Source organism: Pseudonaja textilis, chromosome 7 (genome assembly GCF_049901715.1).
Source record: "Pseudonaja textilis isolate UNSWEBS1 chromosome 7, rPseTex1.2, whole genome shotgun sequence".
NCBI lineage: Eukaryota > Metazoa > Chordata > Lepidosauria > Squamata > Elapidae > Pseudonaja > Pseudonaja textilis.
The window spans coordinates 54,111,302-54,129,405 of NC_141996.1; the positions used below are offsets into that span (position 1 = coordinate 54,111,302).

The 18,104-nt window shown below is 37.1% G+C and overlaps 1 protein-coding gene across 2 annotated transcripts; it reads right to left on the reverse strand.

Moving 5' to 3' along the window:
• Positions 1-2,018: 2,018 nt before the first annotated feature.
• Positions 2,019-18,103, reverse strand: WDR4 (WDR4 tRNA N7-guanosine methyltransferase non-catalytic subunit). 2 transcript variants are annotated; one of them, XM_026713603.2, is made up of 11 exons: positions 17,283-18,103; positions 15,295-15,360; positions 14,827-14,970; positions 12,373-12,529; positions 11,470-11,582; positions 10,148-10,208; positions 9,461-9,559; positions 8,361-8,425; positions 7,064-7,247; positions 6,231-6,300; positions 2,019-3,604 (listed from the first exon to the last, which is right to left on the reverse strand). In XM_026713603.2, exons 1-11 carry the CDS (start codon positions 17,399-17,401, stop codon positions 3,429-3,431), a joined length of 1,254 nt encoding a protein of 417 aa, XP_026569388.1. In that variant the 5' UTR covers positions 17,402-18,103; the 3' UTR covers positions 2,019-3,428. The 2 variants fall into 2 exon arrangements, with proteins under 2 accessions (XP_026569388.1, XP_087793788.1); XM_087937662.1 differs by lacking the exon at positions 6,231-6,300 and having other exon boundaries at positions 17,283-17,994.
• Position 18,104: the final 1 nt, after the last annotated feature.

The window sequence follows — 18,104 nt, forward strand, 5'->3', positions numbered from 1 at the left end:
GTTGCTATCGTTTCAAATCCAGTAAAAGTACTTTTCTCTATTTTAATGGAGTCTAGGTTTTCTTTCCTGGATTTCGAATGGAGGCACAGCTGACAAATATAGGATTGGACTGTGTTTGTTACTGGAGCAATACAAAGTAAACTGAAGAGCACATTAGTCCTGATATCTTTTCAACTTGAATTATTAATGCATTTTCTACATCTGGGAAGTGTGTCCTAGACTAGAAAGCAGATTGAAGTAATGCAACCAACAAAAGTAGATAAAATAAACTAGGTCTTTAAAAAAGGACTTATTGTGATCAAAACTCTGCATTCTTCAGTTATCTCAAGCACTATTCTGCATCTGCAATTAATTGCAGGCATTTTTGCTGATAAGTATACACTAAATTGCTGCTGCCAAAATAGGACAAGACTCAAGTGCTTTGAAGATAAGACTAATACATGCTTTATGCATTAAATACATCAAAGTTAATTGTATGCTTCTTAGGCTTTTGGAAAAGCTATTATAATGTAATCACTATTAAATGTAGTTCAGCTATCTTTTAGATTCACCATAACTCAGAGGTGCTCTTCTTCATAGGAATAATTGGCAATATCAGTATGAGATCTTGGAAAGCTTTTTAAAGCCAAATCACACTTGCAGTATAACCAAGAACAGGATTGGTATACAGTATTTGTTATACTAAATGAAACATCTTGCTGCACTGTTTTAAGTTGTTTTTCTCCTGGAACTTTACCAGGTTGGAGAAAAATGGCTTCAAGCCAAGAAGTGCAACCAAGTTAGGAAAAGTACGTTTTTACTTCTTCTTGCCATATATTACTTAATTAAATGCGCAGGTGTTCATTTCACTATAACATGCCCACACCTGCTTTAATTACAGGGATGATTACTAAAGGAAGAGTAAAAAAATATTCATTAGTTCTATACAATGATCTGTTATGCTATGAGCAAATGCAAAGAAAAAACTTAGCACACCAAGCATCTAGACTCCGGAGATACCAGAGTTTATGAGAACATTAAGCAACCAAACACTTACAGATGGGATACACCCTATTGTAGCTTATTCATCACATACTGCTTTTTAACAGCTATATTCTTACAATTTTCTGTGTAAAAGATGATACAAAAGGTGATACACCAGCTGCTGCTAATACTTCTGTCTCATTCCAAAGCTTTATTATTCACTTTCCAATTCTAGGTCAGCACCTCGTAAGCAGTCTCTCCATTCTGCCATGAATCTTCCTCTTCCTCTATCTTACCACCTCAGCTGCTGAGCCATGATAATCTGACTCTTGATCTTGAATCTGACAATGTTGCTCCAACTGAGCATGTGCTTCAGGACTGTCAGCCTTAGGGAATCAGAATTCAAATTAGACTGTTAGTCACAGGCTCTTCCTATTCAGCTGGACCCAATCAGATAATAAGGAATAACATCCAGGTCTAGACATATACCAAGGGAAGCAGAGCAGTATTCCTCGGTGAAGGTCCTTGTGGGGCAGGGGCTGAGTAATTGCAGCCAGTTTTCTCCAGACATTTAGGTAGCTGCTTTGCTTGCAACCTTTGTTTAAACAACAGCTGTTTAAAATCCTAGTTTGTAGCTGTTATTTCTGTTTGTTTGTCACCCTTTGTCTCTTGGACCAGCTGACAACCTGATTTGGTTTTCTGCAAGTCTTAGAACATATTTGAATTAAGCTATTGCTTCTTATTTTGCATTTTGTAAGCAAGCACTCTCTGCTAGGCATTTGAATTACATGGTCTGCGGTTATCAGCTTCTGAGTACTGTGTCTGTGTGTGACCAAATCCTGAAACACAACAACTTCCCAATTCCATCTATTCCTGCATCAGTCCATTTACATCTAATGCTTTCCACAATGATTTCTTGCTTTCTATTAACCACTCCTGCATTCTGAAAACAAAATTCTGAAATACCATCTATAAGACTAACACAAAAAAACTATACTAAACTACCAACCTGAGCATCGCATTTTCAAAAGCACATGGATATTCTAGAACCTCTCTCATATGGATAGGAATTATGTTTATTGGACATGCATCAAAACATGTGGCTTTGTTCTCCACATGGTAAAATCTATATTTGTATGAAATACAAATATTTCAAATTGTTATTTTCTTTATGCAAAATAACTGGAAAGGAAAGGAACCCACAATCATCAAATTTTACACTTAATTTTACATGTAACTAATTGGGATTTAAATACACAAAACAAGATGATCAAGTGCATTCAAATTGCTATCACATATACAGCAAAATCTGATATCGTAATGATGATCAAACACTATTCAAAAACTGCAGTTATTAACATATCAAATTGCAAGCTTTGAACAAAAAAAAATGGAAAACTTCACATTGGTTGAATACAGTCTAAAATAGATGTTCCATAAATGTTTATTACTCCTATAATGTTAAAATGAATAACTCTGTGGCAACATGACTACGGAAACATCTTTGGACAGCACTGGCTCAATGGCCTTGAAATGGAGAAAAGAACTTCCCCCTGTAGTCAGCAACGACTAGTGGAATAAATTCCGCAAACAAAACTCAACAAAATCTTCAAATACAAAATTCCAAAGATACTTTGGCTTGATCATGAACCATAGCAGTAAGCCAGCTTCTTTCTTATGTAACTACAGATAATCCTTGACTTACAACAGTTCATTTAGAGACCATTAAGTTAGCACTGAAAGAAAGTTACTTATGACCATTAATGGACCGTTATGATGGTTGCAGCATCCCCATAGTCATGTGATTGACTTTTGGATGCTTGACAACTGGTTCATATTTACGATGGTTGCAGTGTCCCGGGGTCACATGATCAATCATCTTTTGTGACATTCTGACAAAGTCAATGGAGAAGGAAGCCAGAGTGGGTTAACTGGGTTACTAATTTAACAATGGCAATGATTCACTTAACAAGGAAAGTTGTAAAACAGGGCAAAACTCACTTAACACATTTCTCACTTAGCAACATAAATTATGGGCTCCATTGTGGCCGTCTGTCAAGGACTATCTGTATACAGTATATATAGCCTCAACTCCAGGAAAAGATGGGTGGATAGAAGTTTGCCACTATGCAATGATTTGGGTCTATTCAACATTGTGAGAAAGCATATTCTTGGCTCAGCATGAGCAACTGGATTTGGAGGATAAAGTTCTGTGTTATGATTCTTTTCTAGGTATTACTTGCGACACAGTCATTCAAGCAACATTTTAAAGCCATACAGAAACAAGTTACTTAAAGGCACTGGGATGTGGCTTGTTAATCAGGTTAGTTCTTTTGCAGTTTGTCAGGGGTAAGGTATGCTGACACTAACCATCAGGCAGATTTAATTTCAGTTATGCCTAAGGAAAAGCTTGTTCTCTGTTCAGCTTCTTCCAAACTCAGAAATGTGATAAGCATTGAATACTATCAGGACAGCTCTTCAGTTCTGACTTTTTTAGTCTGTTCACTTGATTCATACTGTGGATCTTTCCTCTTATTTTTCTGCTGGTGAAGTCTCTCTTCTTTCTTTTTCAGATAAATGGACATATTATCAAAAGAAACCTTGTAGATATTTTGGAAGCAGCTCCCTTTGTCCATAGCACCTACAGAAAATAGAGTAAGTAAGAATTTTAAGTAACAATTTTAAATAACAGCACCTGGCAAATCAGTAAATATTTATAAGCAGGGATTTTGTTTATGCCTAAGATGAGAACAGATACTTAAGTCCTTATAAACCTATTGCCTACCATGGAAAGAGGAAAAAAACTATTCCAATTACAGCTACACAAAGTTGTAGGTTTTGCTTTCCCCACATTGGATAACCTGGCAGCAACAATTCTTTCAGATTAGCTAAGTTGTTTCCATCCCATTGGTTTATGACAAGTAAAACTTTAGCCCATGCTCGGTAATGATAATGGTCATATCCAAACTATTAGCAAAAGAACGGATAACCACATTTAGACTACAAACTCTCCAAATTTCTTGTCCTTTTAGTTGCTGCAGTTCACTATTAAGATAACTGATCCTCCCAGTCACTTGTAAAAGAAAGAGAATAGATTTGATTAATTAACTAAAACACATATTACTAATAAACAATGGGGAGAAGTGTCCAACAGAGGTCACTATGACATCACTTGCACTGTGATATTGTTGTGCAAATGGCACAAAAATTAAGTAATTTATATGTAATTTATATGTGATAAATTATGTATGTCATTTGCATACTGATATTTATAGGATTATTTACTCTTTCCAAATGTCCAGGAGGAAAATGGTAAGCACAGCTGTTATCAGTAGCTATTAACAATCTACTTTTTAAAAATACATTTCTGATTCCATTAGAGCAGGACTGAGAAATGATTAGCCTGCTGCCTCTTGGTCATATGTAGCCTAAATATTCCCATTTTACTGAAAACTCTCAAAAATCCAAACATGGAAACAAAACTGTAATGCTCCAAAAATAAGCAGAGTTTAAAAATCAAAGACCATCTCCCAAACTACTCCCAAACCAAGTTTCACTCATAAATCTATCACATGGCTGCTTCAACCTCTCCTGAAACATTAAGGGTGCCAATCCGCCTCAAAGAGCTTGTTTAAGAGATTAATTGCTTACCTATGAAGGATTAAAAACTGAATAATACACATGGTAATTCTATGACAATTTCTCCTTTCTCCCATCTTTTTTGTCCGTACGCATTACAATTGAGAATTGGTTGCTTGGTTCCTCACCAGACAATGTCATAGGAGTGCACTTCTCATTTTGGCAAAGATTAGTACCCATTAGGAGTTTGTGGTAAGCATCATGCAGTTCAAATGTAACTGACAAGATGAATTACTATTACTATTAATCTTCTCATCATTCCTATCACCCATCCCTTCCCACTTGTGACTGTATGAGTGTAACTTTGTCGCTTGTATCCTTACGATTTATATTGTTTCCTAGTATGATTTGATTGCTTATTGTAACCTATGACTACATTAAGTGTTGTACCTGATGATTCTTGACTCTTGACAAATGTATCTTTTCTTTTATGTATACTGAGAGCATTTGCACCAAGACAAATTCCTTGTGTATCCAATCACACTTGGCCAATAAAAGAATTCTAATTCTAATTTAAGGATATTAACTGGTACTTTACTCAACTACTATGCAGAACTAAAAACAGCTATCATTATTTATTTAATTTTATTTGTTTGTCAAACATGTACAAGATAACAAGTATAGGTATGAACATAAACATGAACAAAGGAAGTAAATACAGATAAATGGGGACAGTAAGATAGGAACGGTAGGCATGCTGGTACGCTTATGCACACCCCCTTTAAGGACCTGTTAAGAGTGGGGTGAGATCCACGGTAAACAGTTTGAGATTGAAGCTGTGAAGGTTTGAGGCTGTAACAATGGAGTTGGGATGCCTCAGCAAACAAAATAATCACCAGCTTTACATATCTATTAGTCTTTCTATCTGACTGCACAAAATTGTCATCCATTTTTTATTTCAGCAACTGTTCTAAAAATGGTTGGAATATTCATTCGCACCCATCTTACCCATTTTCAACATGTTACAGCAGAAGAGATACTTTGTTCCCCTTTAGAAGAGGGAGAAGGAAAAGAGCTATTAAAATGCTGGCAACAAAAAGATACAGCAACCACCATTTTCATAGGCATAGTGACACTAATTAGGCATTAAGAGCAGGACTTATTAACCAGCTCTCTGTTAATTATCTCCAATAATCACTATCATTTTAATGGTCCCCTTTCCTCATCTGCTGATACAGTTAAGATCTGTGCACAGCATTCTACTTACCAGGAGGGGGTAAATCTGAGGGAATGACTCTATTCTGTTCTTATGGTATTCAGCTGTTCTTCTGCGGCATCAGTAAGTTGGGCATTTTAACACTTGATCCCTGTGGTTTAAAGCAGTGTTTCTTAATCTTGGCAGCTTGAAGATGGGTGGACTTCAACTCTCAGAATTCCTAAACCAGCACAGCTGGCTGAGGAATTCTGGGAGTTGAAGTCCACCCATCTTCAGAGTCAGCAAGATTGAGAAACCCTGAGCAAGGAGGCTTCCAGATAACTTCTCCCACCTCCAAGAACCAATGCTCATACAGAAACCAAAGCTAAAACTAAAATCAGCTTGAATAGAACTTCAGGAATGGATTCTCCAAATCGTAGTCAGACCCTCTGTGTACAGTATTTGTTTGGTCTGTTAAACTCATCTTTCCTACCTTCAAACATTCTCCAATGGTCACATATGTACTTGGTCATTTTCACTAATTCTTTCTTGTCAACAATAGGCTGCAAACAAAACAGAACAACAATAGCTATTGACAATTTCATAGGAAGCAGGGGGCTTTTCGCACATGGTTGTACCGAGTACAGCTCCCATAATCTTTTGTTTTGACTGACCCATTTCCATGTTTTCATGAAGGTATACAACAACAAAAAGATATTCTACTTGTACTTTCAGATGAAAAATAAGTGAATCAGGTCAGTGCTTTTTTTTCTTTAACAGCAGATCTAGCTTTTTAATTTAGACTGCTGTGTATTGACCCACAATTACACTTGGTTTATAGCTATGCACACATACACATAGGGTTCCCAGCTTGAACTACCATACACCTTGTTTTCTTTTTCCCAAGTTTAACTGAGAAATCTTCAAACCAAGGTACAATATTCTAACAAACCAAAAGCCCTGCTACCAACAAAATGGCATGACAGATGTGACAAAGAAGTAATATTTACTTACTTCTGATCTTTCTTTTTTTCTTTTATATAGGGCATACATAAAATTTAGTTATGATTTGAACTGAGCTGCTATATCCCACTCAGCATGTTCAATTACATATTGCCTAACAATACTCTAAATTTTAATCTGAGGGATCTATATTGAACTATATTTTCTTTTTAGAACTAGCAAAACACCAACCATAGAAAAATCATTAAAGAGCTGAAGTATTACACTACAGAAATGCACGGTAACCCAACCACAGTAATTCAGCAATTGATCCGAATTCTTTGCCATCCTTTGTCAGTCTATGATCATAAAACAATCTCTCACCTGCCATTGTCCATCCTTAGGTTGGTAGAATAGAAGAGGTATTTGTTGATTCTCCTGAAGTACCCAGAGCCCACCTGTTTCCTCAAATGCAACATCCCAACCTTTGTGGTTTAAGATTATGTGCTGTTTAGAAATTAAGCTCTGAGCACCGGCATCAAGCTGGAAGATGGATACTGCAGGAGTACTTTTAGAAGCAACCAACATTAGTTACTTTTATACATCAGGTTTCTTACATCAAATCAGCATGTTACATCAGGTTACTTACATTAATTACGTCAAATGATTCCCATATGGTGAAGAAAATGATATATCAAGTATATATCAAGGGATCTCCAAACTTATCAACTTTAAGACTTATAGACTTCAACTCCAAGAATTCCCCCAGCCAGCATGGAACTGAAGTTCACAACTCTTAAAAGTTGACAAGTTTGAAGACCCCTGGTATAGATTAATTCATGTCTAATCATAAGTAACTCTTGTTGAATTCATTAGAGGTTATTTTTAGGTAAATAACTATAGATGTCAACTCATAAAACATTTTGTATTAACGTTTTATAATTGACAACAGAACTGAAACTTTAGAAGCTCTGCAAAATTAGATAAGTTATCTCTAGTGTCAGCTGGTACATGCAATATGGTCACCTGAAGGAATTCGTAATATTTCAAGGAATAATCTCCATTATCTGCTATGAAGTAGCAGAAGTAATCTTACAATGTCAGCATTCTTTAAAAATCTACTATAAACTCTTATTATAATCCCTTAATTCAAATATGTTTCATATTATTCCTATATAATATCATCACTATATCTTAAGTCATTTAATGAATTGATTCTATAATATAGGTAGTCCTTGACTTATGATCAGAATTGAGCCCAAAATTTCTATTGCTAAACAAGACAATTATTAAGAGCTTTGACTTACGACCATTAACCAGTTGTTAAGTGAATCATTGCAGTTAAGTTAGTAACATGGTTGTCAAGTGAATCTGGCTTCCTCATGGACTTTTGTTTGTCAGAGGGCGCAAAAGGCGATCACATGACCCAGGGACACAGCAACTGTCATAAATACATGCCAGTTGCCAAGCATTTGAATTTTGATCACATGACTGTGGGGATAAGTATCAAGACTGGTCATAAGTCACTTTTTTCAGTACCATTGTAACTTTGAATGTTCACTAAGCAAATGGTTGTAGGTCAGCGACTACCTGTAAGTAGAAACTTGATATAAATCAGACATAGCTTGTAATGAAATAATGTAATTGTCTGCTTCCTTTACAGTAATAGTTTTCCTCTTACCAGTCATATAAAACGGCAATGTAATTTCCTTCACATTGATAAGCTATTCTTGAGACTGTGTATTTCTGAGGAGGAAAAGAAATGTAAACATGATTGGCAAGAGCTAATTTTTTTATGTGGAAGAAATAGAAGAACAGAAGTAAAAGAAACCTGGCATCAAAAACATACATATCAGGGTTTTTTTAATAACAAAGACAAGCTATCTCTTATTCACTCTACTCTGATTTCTATTCTGAGTTGAGCAAAGATAGCAAGATGAAAAATACAAAACATCTAAGGGATGAGTAGTTAGTATGCAACAATGTTCCCGTACCACTATGATTGGTGTAACCACTAAGGCCATGATGGCGAACCTATGGCATGCGTGCTACAGGTGGCACGCAGAGCCATTTGTGTCGGCACACGAGCCGCAGGCAAACTTACCTCACTGCACATGCATGCGCCTCACAGCTGATTTTCCGGTAAGGAAGGCTTTTTTCAAACCTCTGGGAGGCCTCAAAACAGCCAAAAATCAGCTGTGAGGTGTAGTGCAGGTAAGGGGGGGCAGAGGGGATTGCGCGTGCATGCGCAGGGGGCTTGAGGGGGCACATTGCCATGTGAGCCATCACTGCGCTAAGACATGCATATTGTTTAGTTACAATTTTTAGAATATCAGTACATCTGTCCACATGGTGGAAGTTAGTACAACAGAGAGACAGAATATCTACTTGTCCATGCTTGTCTGGAATAATTTAGCATTCCCCAGACAAAATGCTGTCGTACTATCTCTGAGATCAACCCAATAGCATTTATTGAAAATTAGTAAAAAATGAAAGTAAGCCCCCAATAACATGAAGAAACATTTCTAAACACATTTAAATATTAGTATATTCATTTTGTGAAGTAATTGCATTCTATAATGGCTACTTCTCAAAATATTCTTTACCAAAAACCTGTCTTTTATAGAATCAAAAGTTGATTTTCAGTAGCATAAACCTGCTCTCAACTTCATGACAGTTCAATAAATTCATTCAAAAAAGAAAACACAAGTGTAAAAAAGCAAGGAAAAATGGAAACATGCAGACTATATTATAAAGAACATCCACACAAAAGACAATTACCTTCTCATTCTTACCAGCTTCATTTATATTCAAATTATTCAACTGAAAGCAATGTAGTTCTTTCCCACTTTTATACTTCCAGAGCCTCAATGTACCATCCTAGAAGTTCAAGAGAGGAGCTAATTATTATTTTTGCCAAAGGAAAGGCATTGAGACGTCGCTCATATAAACACGTTAACAAGGTTGATATCGCATTAAGCTGTAATTCCTTTATCTATAATTGGTTAAACAAGCTGTAATGGCTGGGTCCACACCTAACTTTAAGCATAGGTCATGATGTATAAATCACCACAATGTGCATAATATAATTTGATGAGCAAAAATACAAAGAAACCACATTTTGACAGCATAATTATAAATTCAACCAATGATTTAAAAGCCCGCTTGGATACATGCATATTTATCTCATGTATATTCAGCAATGAATATTCATGATTCCTAATGATTTCTAATAACACTTTACTATATTTCATATTGAGTCAAAGTAGATATTCATAATGAATAATGTGGTGTAAAACACATGGGAGAATAATTCCCGACAGTGTTAATCGTTCTTCATGTTTCAGCCAAAAACATGAGTGACAACAAGATAAATTGAATCTTTTATTTATTAGAGGAAAGAAAAATAGATTTTTATAAGCATTTATTAACATTCTAGGTGTATAGAATCCCAGATAATTTACATACCCCGGAAGCAGATAAAAGATGGTCAGGAAAGTTTGGCAGTACCAATATTCTGCTGACAAATCTAGAAAGAAAAAAATAAACAGAAACAAAAGCAATAAAGAATAAAATTATATGTATATACAGCAATGCAAGAAATTTTGTATCGAGACTGATATCTTTCCTTGTATTTCTAGAAAAATCTGCACTTGAAAAGTTTACCCCAATATTTTTTTTCTTTTTAATAAATTAGTTTTAAATAGTCCAGCAATCTATTCAGAAACTTGAAATACATTCTTCTCCAATCTATATATATAAAAGCAAAATACCACTCAGGCATCATCACAAAATATCCAGAACCGTAAAGCCTACAAAGTTGAAATTGGCACGTATGTTCCTCTTGCCTTCTAGGTGCTCACTAAGAAAGGATTTTTCAAAATGACCATCACAGCATTAGTATTTCCTATATTATTATTAACAGGCTCTGGTGCTAAGGAGTTCTACTTCCCCTCCCCACCTGAAAAGAAATCTGTTCCAAATGCAAAACACAAGCAGAGGAGAGGAGTTTCAGTTTCAGTTTCACAGCAGCCACCAGCTTTAGTACAGAACAGTTGAGCTAAGCCATGCTCAGGCTCCTTGCTGTTTCCTTCTTGCTCACACGGCAAATACTGTTTCACTTTCCAAACAGCCCTCAACTCTCTCACACACTGACCACATCTTAAACTTCATTGGAGACTAAGACTATCAGCATGTATGCAGAAAGAAGGATGTGCATGCACACAAAAGAAAATAATAATTCTTTGAAATACTCTTAGATTTTTATTAACAAATGCTTTTTACGGAATGGAATGTTCTAATGAATTATATGTTAGCTACATTTTGACAATAACAACATAAGCTTTTCTGAAAATTTTAATTCCCTTAGCATCCAACCTATTTCTTCCCAAATCTGAGCTAGAATAGATTCTTTAAAAATCCTCCAAGGAAGTGAACATTATTATTTTTAAGTAGTCTAAAGCATTTCTGATCCCAAGAGATTGATTAGAATACTAACTGTTATTAAGCTAGAGCTTAAATATGTGAGAACAATCAACCAATGGAACAGCTTGCCCTCGGAAGTTGTGGGAGCGTCATCACTTGAGACCTTCAAGAAGAGATTGGACTGCCATTTGTCAGAAATGGTGTAGTGTCTCCCCTTGGGTGGGGCGGTTGGACTAGATGACCTATAAGGTCCCTTCCAACTCTGATTATCTGTTGTTATAGCTTCTTTCTTCTTGTTTCCGTATGTTAGCAAAGAGGAGGAGTTTCCTTTCAATCACACTGAAAACAGCTTTTTGGTTACTTACTCTCTGTGACCCAGGCAAAAGGACACTATAACATGTGGTGCTTTCATCAAACTAACTCGGATCTTCTCATCTCGATCAGCTGTTACAATGTACTGGTCATCAGGACTCAATGTCTAATGATAACAGAGCAATAGAAATATGATCAATGACATGTTCAGGCATAATCATCCACCCACCCACTGTATCGTTTGTTTGGCTTCAAACTGATAATCTGAGAAAGACTGGGAGGAATAATTAAAAATTACTAGTGTTGTAACATTTTACAAACCTGTTTACATATATATGCATTTGTCTTAATACGGTAATTGCTAATATACAGAAAATCTTCTAATTTTTTAGTCTTATTTCACCAAGTTGAACTCATTAAGTAACTATGCAGTACACATTAGCTCTCAGCCCAAACTAGCACATAGGGGTGATTCTGAGAGGAAAAACAATAAGACTTATTCTTTTTTATCAAATTATTTATCAAACTTTAAAACTGCCCATTTCTCTCAGAGTGACTCTGGGCTGTGTACAGATAAAATATCAAACCATAAACAAACATATATATATATATATATATATATTTTAAAAAGCATGGATTAATGAAAAATCAGTGTCAAAGTTAATTAAAAGGCAGGGAGAGGACTTTCAGGGCACTAGCCAGCCTCATGCCTGTAGGCAGCTATGTGAGTCCAATACAAAATTTCAGAAAACGCCTTTCTGGAAGGTCAAGAGAAGAATGTTCCACAGGGCAGGAAGAGGGCACAGAAGGCCCTCTTCTTGGACCCTGCCAGTTGGAATTCTTTATCTGACAGGATTTGTAACATACCTTCCCTGTCTGATGTACTAAGATGAAGATGGACTTAAATTTGATTAGCCTTTAATAAAATATATTATCCATTAAAAACTCATATGTACCAAATCCAACAAAAGAGACAAGTGTCCAAGCTCAATTGTTCCTGCATTTTTTGGTTCTGTTATTGAATAAGAATACACATCGCCAGATTTGTCAGCAACCAAAATTTTATCTTCTGCAGATGTTATTAACAGGGAGGTACATCTTCTCATGACAGGTCTGAAAAAAAAAATAGATATAATTCAACATTTTTGGACTTCAGAACCTAACATGGTCTACATGTGACCAACAAAAGCATGATAGATCTATAACACCCACCACAATCTAGAATTCTAAAAATGATTGGGAAAGATGCCCGAGACACCAGTCTGGAAGCATTAGATTCACAGCAAAAAAAAAAACAACAACCAAAAACCTTGCATCACAAGTGTGACATGTGAGGCTTGGCATGTTTGGGAGATTTGCTGATGTCATGGAAAGTGATTATGAAGCCATTGGCTTATCCAAAGGACCTTGCAGAGCATCACAAAAATATTTCTAGGGTGTTCTTCAGCTGGAGTGACAAAGGAAACATACAGGTGAAACTCAAAAAATTAGAATATCGAACTTTGGTTCATTTATTTCAGTAATGCAACTTAAAAGGTGAAACTAATATATGAGATAGACTCATTACATGCAAGCAAGATAGTTCAAGCCGTAATTTGTCATAATTGTGATGATGATGGTTTACAGCTCATGAAAACCCCAAATCCACAATCTCAGAAAATTAGAATATTATATGCAATCGATAAAACAAGGATTGTACATAGAACAATATCAGACCTCTGAAAAGTGTAAGCATGCATATGTACTCAGTACTTGGTTTGGGCCTCTTTTGCAGCAATTACTGCCTCAATGCAGCGTGGCATGGAAGCTATCAGCCTGTGGCACTGCTGAGGTGTTATGGAAGACCAGGATGCTTCAATAACGGCCTTCAGCTCTTCTGCATTGTTTGGTCTCATGTCTCTCATCTTTCTCTTGGCAATGCCACATAGATTCTCTATGGGGTTCAGGTCAGGCAAGTTTGCTGACCAATCAAGCACAGTAATCCCACGGTCACTGAACCAGGTTTTGGTGCTTTTGGCAGTGTGGGCAGGTGCCAAGTCCTGGTGGAAAATGAAGTCAGCATTCCCATAAAGCTTGTCTGCGGGAGGAAGAATGAAGTGCTCCAAAATCTCATGGTAAACAGCTACATTGACCCTGGACTTAATGAAGTGCAGCGGACCAACACCTGCAGATGACATGGCTCCCCAAATCAACACAGACTGTGGAAAATTCACACTGGACTTCAAGCATCTTGCAGTGTGTGCCTCTCCATTTTTCCTCCAGACTCTGGGTCCTTGGTTTCCAAATGAGATGCAACAGTTGCTTTCATCAGAAAAGAGGACTTTGGACTACTGAGCCACAGACCAGGTCTGTTTTTCTTTAGCCCAGGTAAGATGCTTCTGACATTGTTTGTTGTTCAGGAGCGGCTTGACAAGAGGAATACGACATTTGAAGCCCATGTCCAGGATCCGTCTGTGCATGGTGGCTCTTGATGCACTGAATCCAGCCTCAGCCCACTCCTTGTGAAAGTCCCCAACACTTTTGAATGGTCTTTTCCTGACAATCCTCTCCAGGCCGCGGTCATCCCTGCTGCTTGTGCACCTTTTTCTTCCACACTTTTCCCTTCCACATAACTTTCTATTAATGTGCTTTGATACAGCACGTTGGGAACATCCAACTTCTTTTGCAATTATCTTTTGAGGCTTTCCCTCCTTATGGAGGGTGTCAATGATGGTTTTCTGCACAACTGTCAGGTCAGCAGTCTTTCCCATGATTGTGATTCCTACTGAACCAGACTGAGAGACCATTTAAAGGCTCAGGAACCCTTTGCAGGTGTTATGGCTTAATTAGCTGATTAGAGTGGGACACTTTGAGCCTAGACTATTGAACCTTTTCACAATATTCTAATTTTCTGAGATTGTGGATGTGGGGTTTTCATGAGCTGTAAGCCATAATCATCTCAATTATGACACATCACAGCTTGAACTTTCTTGCTTTGCATGTAATGAGTCTATCTCATATATTAGGTTCACCTTTTAAGTTGCATTACTGAAATAAATGAACTTTTGCACAATATTCTAATTTTTCGAGTTTCACCTTAAAGCTAAAAAACAAATCCAAGCAGAACACTACATTTAGTATAACAAGGTAAGGAAAGTGTGTGTCTTTTGAGAGAGTCTTGATTTTTGGCAATTGCCTGGACCCATCCTTGCAGTTTTCTTGGGAGTGGTTTGCCCTTGCCTGCTTTCCAGGCTGAGAGAGAGTAAGCGACCCAGGAGAGTTCATGCTAAGAAATGTACGGTCTCTAGGTTTTAGCCTAATCCTATAACTGCTTTATCAAACTAACTCCCTAGAGAAAATATGCATAATAATTTCTGTTACTAATGCTTAGATTTTTTTTAAAAAAATTAAAAACATTTTTCTTCCTATACCTTATACTCAGACATTCCCAGGAAGGCTTTGTGCAGAAAAGAATTAATTGTTTGTTGTCATCAGTCAGAGCAAAGAACTTCCCTGTTGAAGAAAATGCACAGGCAAGGATAGTATTTGTCTTGCCTAGTGGCTTTCCAACCTCACTAAAAAGAGAAAAAAACATGAAACATTTGGTTCAAAAATAAATCATTTCAAGCACTTCAAATTGTATTTTCTGAGATAATATTTTCAATTATTTTACATCCATCCTTTGATCATTTAAAAAAATTAAGAAACATGGGAAGTATGAGAAGCTATTTCCTAGTATTTATTTTAATTATTTGATTTTACGTTGCGTTTTAATTGATATCATGGTAGAAAAGACACTGCAGAGATTATTTTCCCCAGTTAGCATGATTGTTTCTTTTTTGATATGAGATTGTAGTAGAAGTAATATTCTATATACCTGGGAAATTAAATACTCTCACCTTTCTTGTTTTTCTTGAAGTTTTTTGCTTGCAGTACTACAGTCATAAATAAAAAGATCATCATTGCTGTCAAAGTAAATGAATATACATCACATAAATATTTTCTATGGAAGCAATCTCGTGTTGAACTCAAAACAGCAATGTTCCCTATGTCAATAGGTTAGCAACCTACAGCTCTATTTTTTTCCAGACCTAAACCTAATCTCACTTGTTCGCATTCTCAGTACCTATTCCAATTTCTCTGAATCTTTGTTAAAATATGATGCCCAGAACAGAAAATAGTACTTGAGGTAGAACATGATCAATGCAAATATAGTACAGCAATGTACCTACTGATATTGCTGAGTAAAACTGAATTTGCCTTTTCAGCAATCTTATATTCAACATGGACAGGCATAAGTCAAAATACTTCTTCAAAATATGAACATCAACTCAAATATACCCTATCTTGTTTCTGATTTTTTCCCATTTCTACTTTATTGTTATTTTACCTTTATTTTTCAGCTTGTATGCTGCTTCAAGTACTCTTTCATCTCACTTCTTTTGTTTCTGTCTTATCTACAGTGTTATCTCATACCAATTTGTTTCATCTAAAATTTGCAAAGTATTTCTTCCCTCTCTCAGTCTGCCAAGCCCTTAACATTTGTCTGCTAATTAACAAATACCCAATAGTCTATGTTGACTTACAAATCAGATTACTATCGCACCTTTTGTCAAATTCTATGTGGAAATCAAGATACATTATATTCATAGAATCCCTACAGTCTATTAAGAAAGATAATTTTATAACAAAAAGAATACCTTCACCAAAAAAATCTATGTAGAAATCTAACAATAAATTAAAATGTCCACAAGTTCTTAATATTTCCATTTGGACTCTTAAATGTTTCCATTGATTAGATATTGGTTAGGTTCTATTAAAATACAGGCAATCTTTTGTGCCTTCCTCTATCCTGGGAATGAAAAAGTGTTAAAGAGAAGACTTTAAGACAAGGGTCCCCAAGCTTGGCAACTTCAAGACTTGTGGACTTCAACTCCCAGAATTCTGGAAGTCAAAGTCCACAAGTCAAGTTTGGAGACTTCTGCTTTAAGAGGTGGTCAGAAATTTCCTAGGTAGATTGTGCTTGGTAGAGTTTGTCTCCATACAGATACTTGGAATGAAGTCTTCCATCACACTCAATACTTTTTAAAAAAATGCTTTTGGAGGGTTATTGAATCATTGTAAAAGATAACTACTGCTACCATTGCTGCCTTTTATTAGAAACTTTGCATTTGTTTTGGTGGCTTTTAGTTACTGACTCACTGGAAGAGCCTAATGCTGGGAATGATTGAGGGCAAAAAAAAGGAAGGGACAGCAGAGAATGAAGTGGCCAGATGGAGTCACTGAAGCAGTCGGTGTGAGCTTAAATGGACTTGGGGGGGATGGTAGAGGACAGGAAGGCCTGGAGGAACGTTGTCCAGAGGTTTGGATGGGTCAGAGTCATACATGACTTCGCGATTAACAACAGTTACTGATGATTCCAAGTCCCTGCAGTTTTTCTGACAAGGGTTTTTTGGTCATTATTTGCCACTTCCTCCTTCCTAAGGCTGAGGGAGGGTGCCTGTTCCAACGTCAAGCTCTGTGCATCAAAACCAGCAGTCTCTAGTCTGATGCCTTAACCAAATCGGCTCTTTCTTCATGTTAGCAGTGTCATAATTTAAGCGTGCACAATTGATAGAAGCTTCACTCTCTTTTTTCTCCGTATTGCTTTATCTTTGCCTCTTTGCTAAACTTCCACTGTCGGGTCTGTGCATGTACAGTATCTAAACTAGCCCTCGCCAATTTGATTTCTTCAAAATATATTGGACTACCATTCCCATGATGCCAATCAGCATCCATCCTGTTAACAGTAATGGAAGCAGTTAATCTACAGGCAAAAAGGCAGGTGAAAGTTTATTTAAACTCCAACCTTTCACACACACAAACACACACGCGCCCTTTCACTCACTTGGCCTCTTTATAATTAGCAGCGAAGAACTTCGTGTCGCCGCTAACCACCATCAGATCCTCGCGGACGAGGAGCTTCGGAGAAACACTCACGATCCCAGAAACCACCTCCGCCTCCATCGTCCTGCCCAGACCCACGTTGGGGCGGCCGAGAATCGTCACCAGCTAATGATGTCATTCCCCGGCCTACTAATGATGATCTCAGAAAAGCCTGGCTTCTCATAGAGATGAGCTTATCGTTGTTTGGCACTTGAACTGCTAACGTGACCACAATTAGTCCTTATTCCTTTGGGGGAATATAACCGTCAGAAGATGAAAAGTCTTGTGGATATTTCCAACGGAACGGGGCCATAGGTTTCCATAATCTCGTCTCGTGGTAATAATATGAATGCCCTTGGAGGAGGCGCCATCATAAGGAGGAAAGGAAATGGAATAAAAGGAAAGGAAATGCACTCATAGAGGGGAATATTTGCAGTTCGGGGTTGAAATGAGGGGGTCCTTGGTGTTGTTGATGAAGTTACCTAGTTTGGGTAATGAAATGTCTGCAAGGAAACAAGCAAGCTCAGAGAGCACCAAGAAACCCCACCCGCCATATCGCACTCAAGACGTCCTTCCAACATTTTTCGCTGAAGCTCTATCCACCTCCCTCTGTCTTTGTTTCGAAGTACACGGCAACCTCATCTCTCAAACTCAAGGGAACTCTCAGTTACAGCTCCCTCCGCTACTAAGCAACATAAACACCTCCTACCCACGTGAGCGGCGTACAGTACTTGCCTCGGGAAGGAAGATGGGGCGGGAACCTTTTCTTGGCGGCCAAAGGAGG

Bases quoted from the DNA above. Each gene is read 5' to 3' on its own strand.
- WDR4 (XM_026713603.2), bottom strand. From the start codon at position 17,401: ATGGAGGCGGAGGTGGTTTCTGGGATCGTGAGTGTTTCTCCGAAGCTC. The intron at 10,209-11,469 runs GTAAGTAACCAA...TTTTCTTTCTAG, and splicing joins TTTTGCCTGGGTCACAGAGA to ATTTGTCAGCAGAATATTGG. The intron at 9,560-10,147 runs GTATGTAAATTA...TTGAACTTCTAG, and splicing joins ATCTTTTATCTGCTTCCGGG to GATGGTACATTGAGGCTCTG.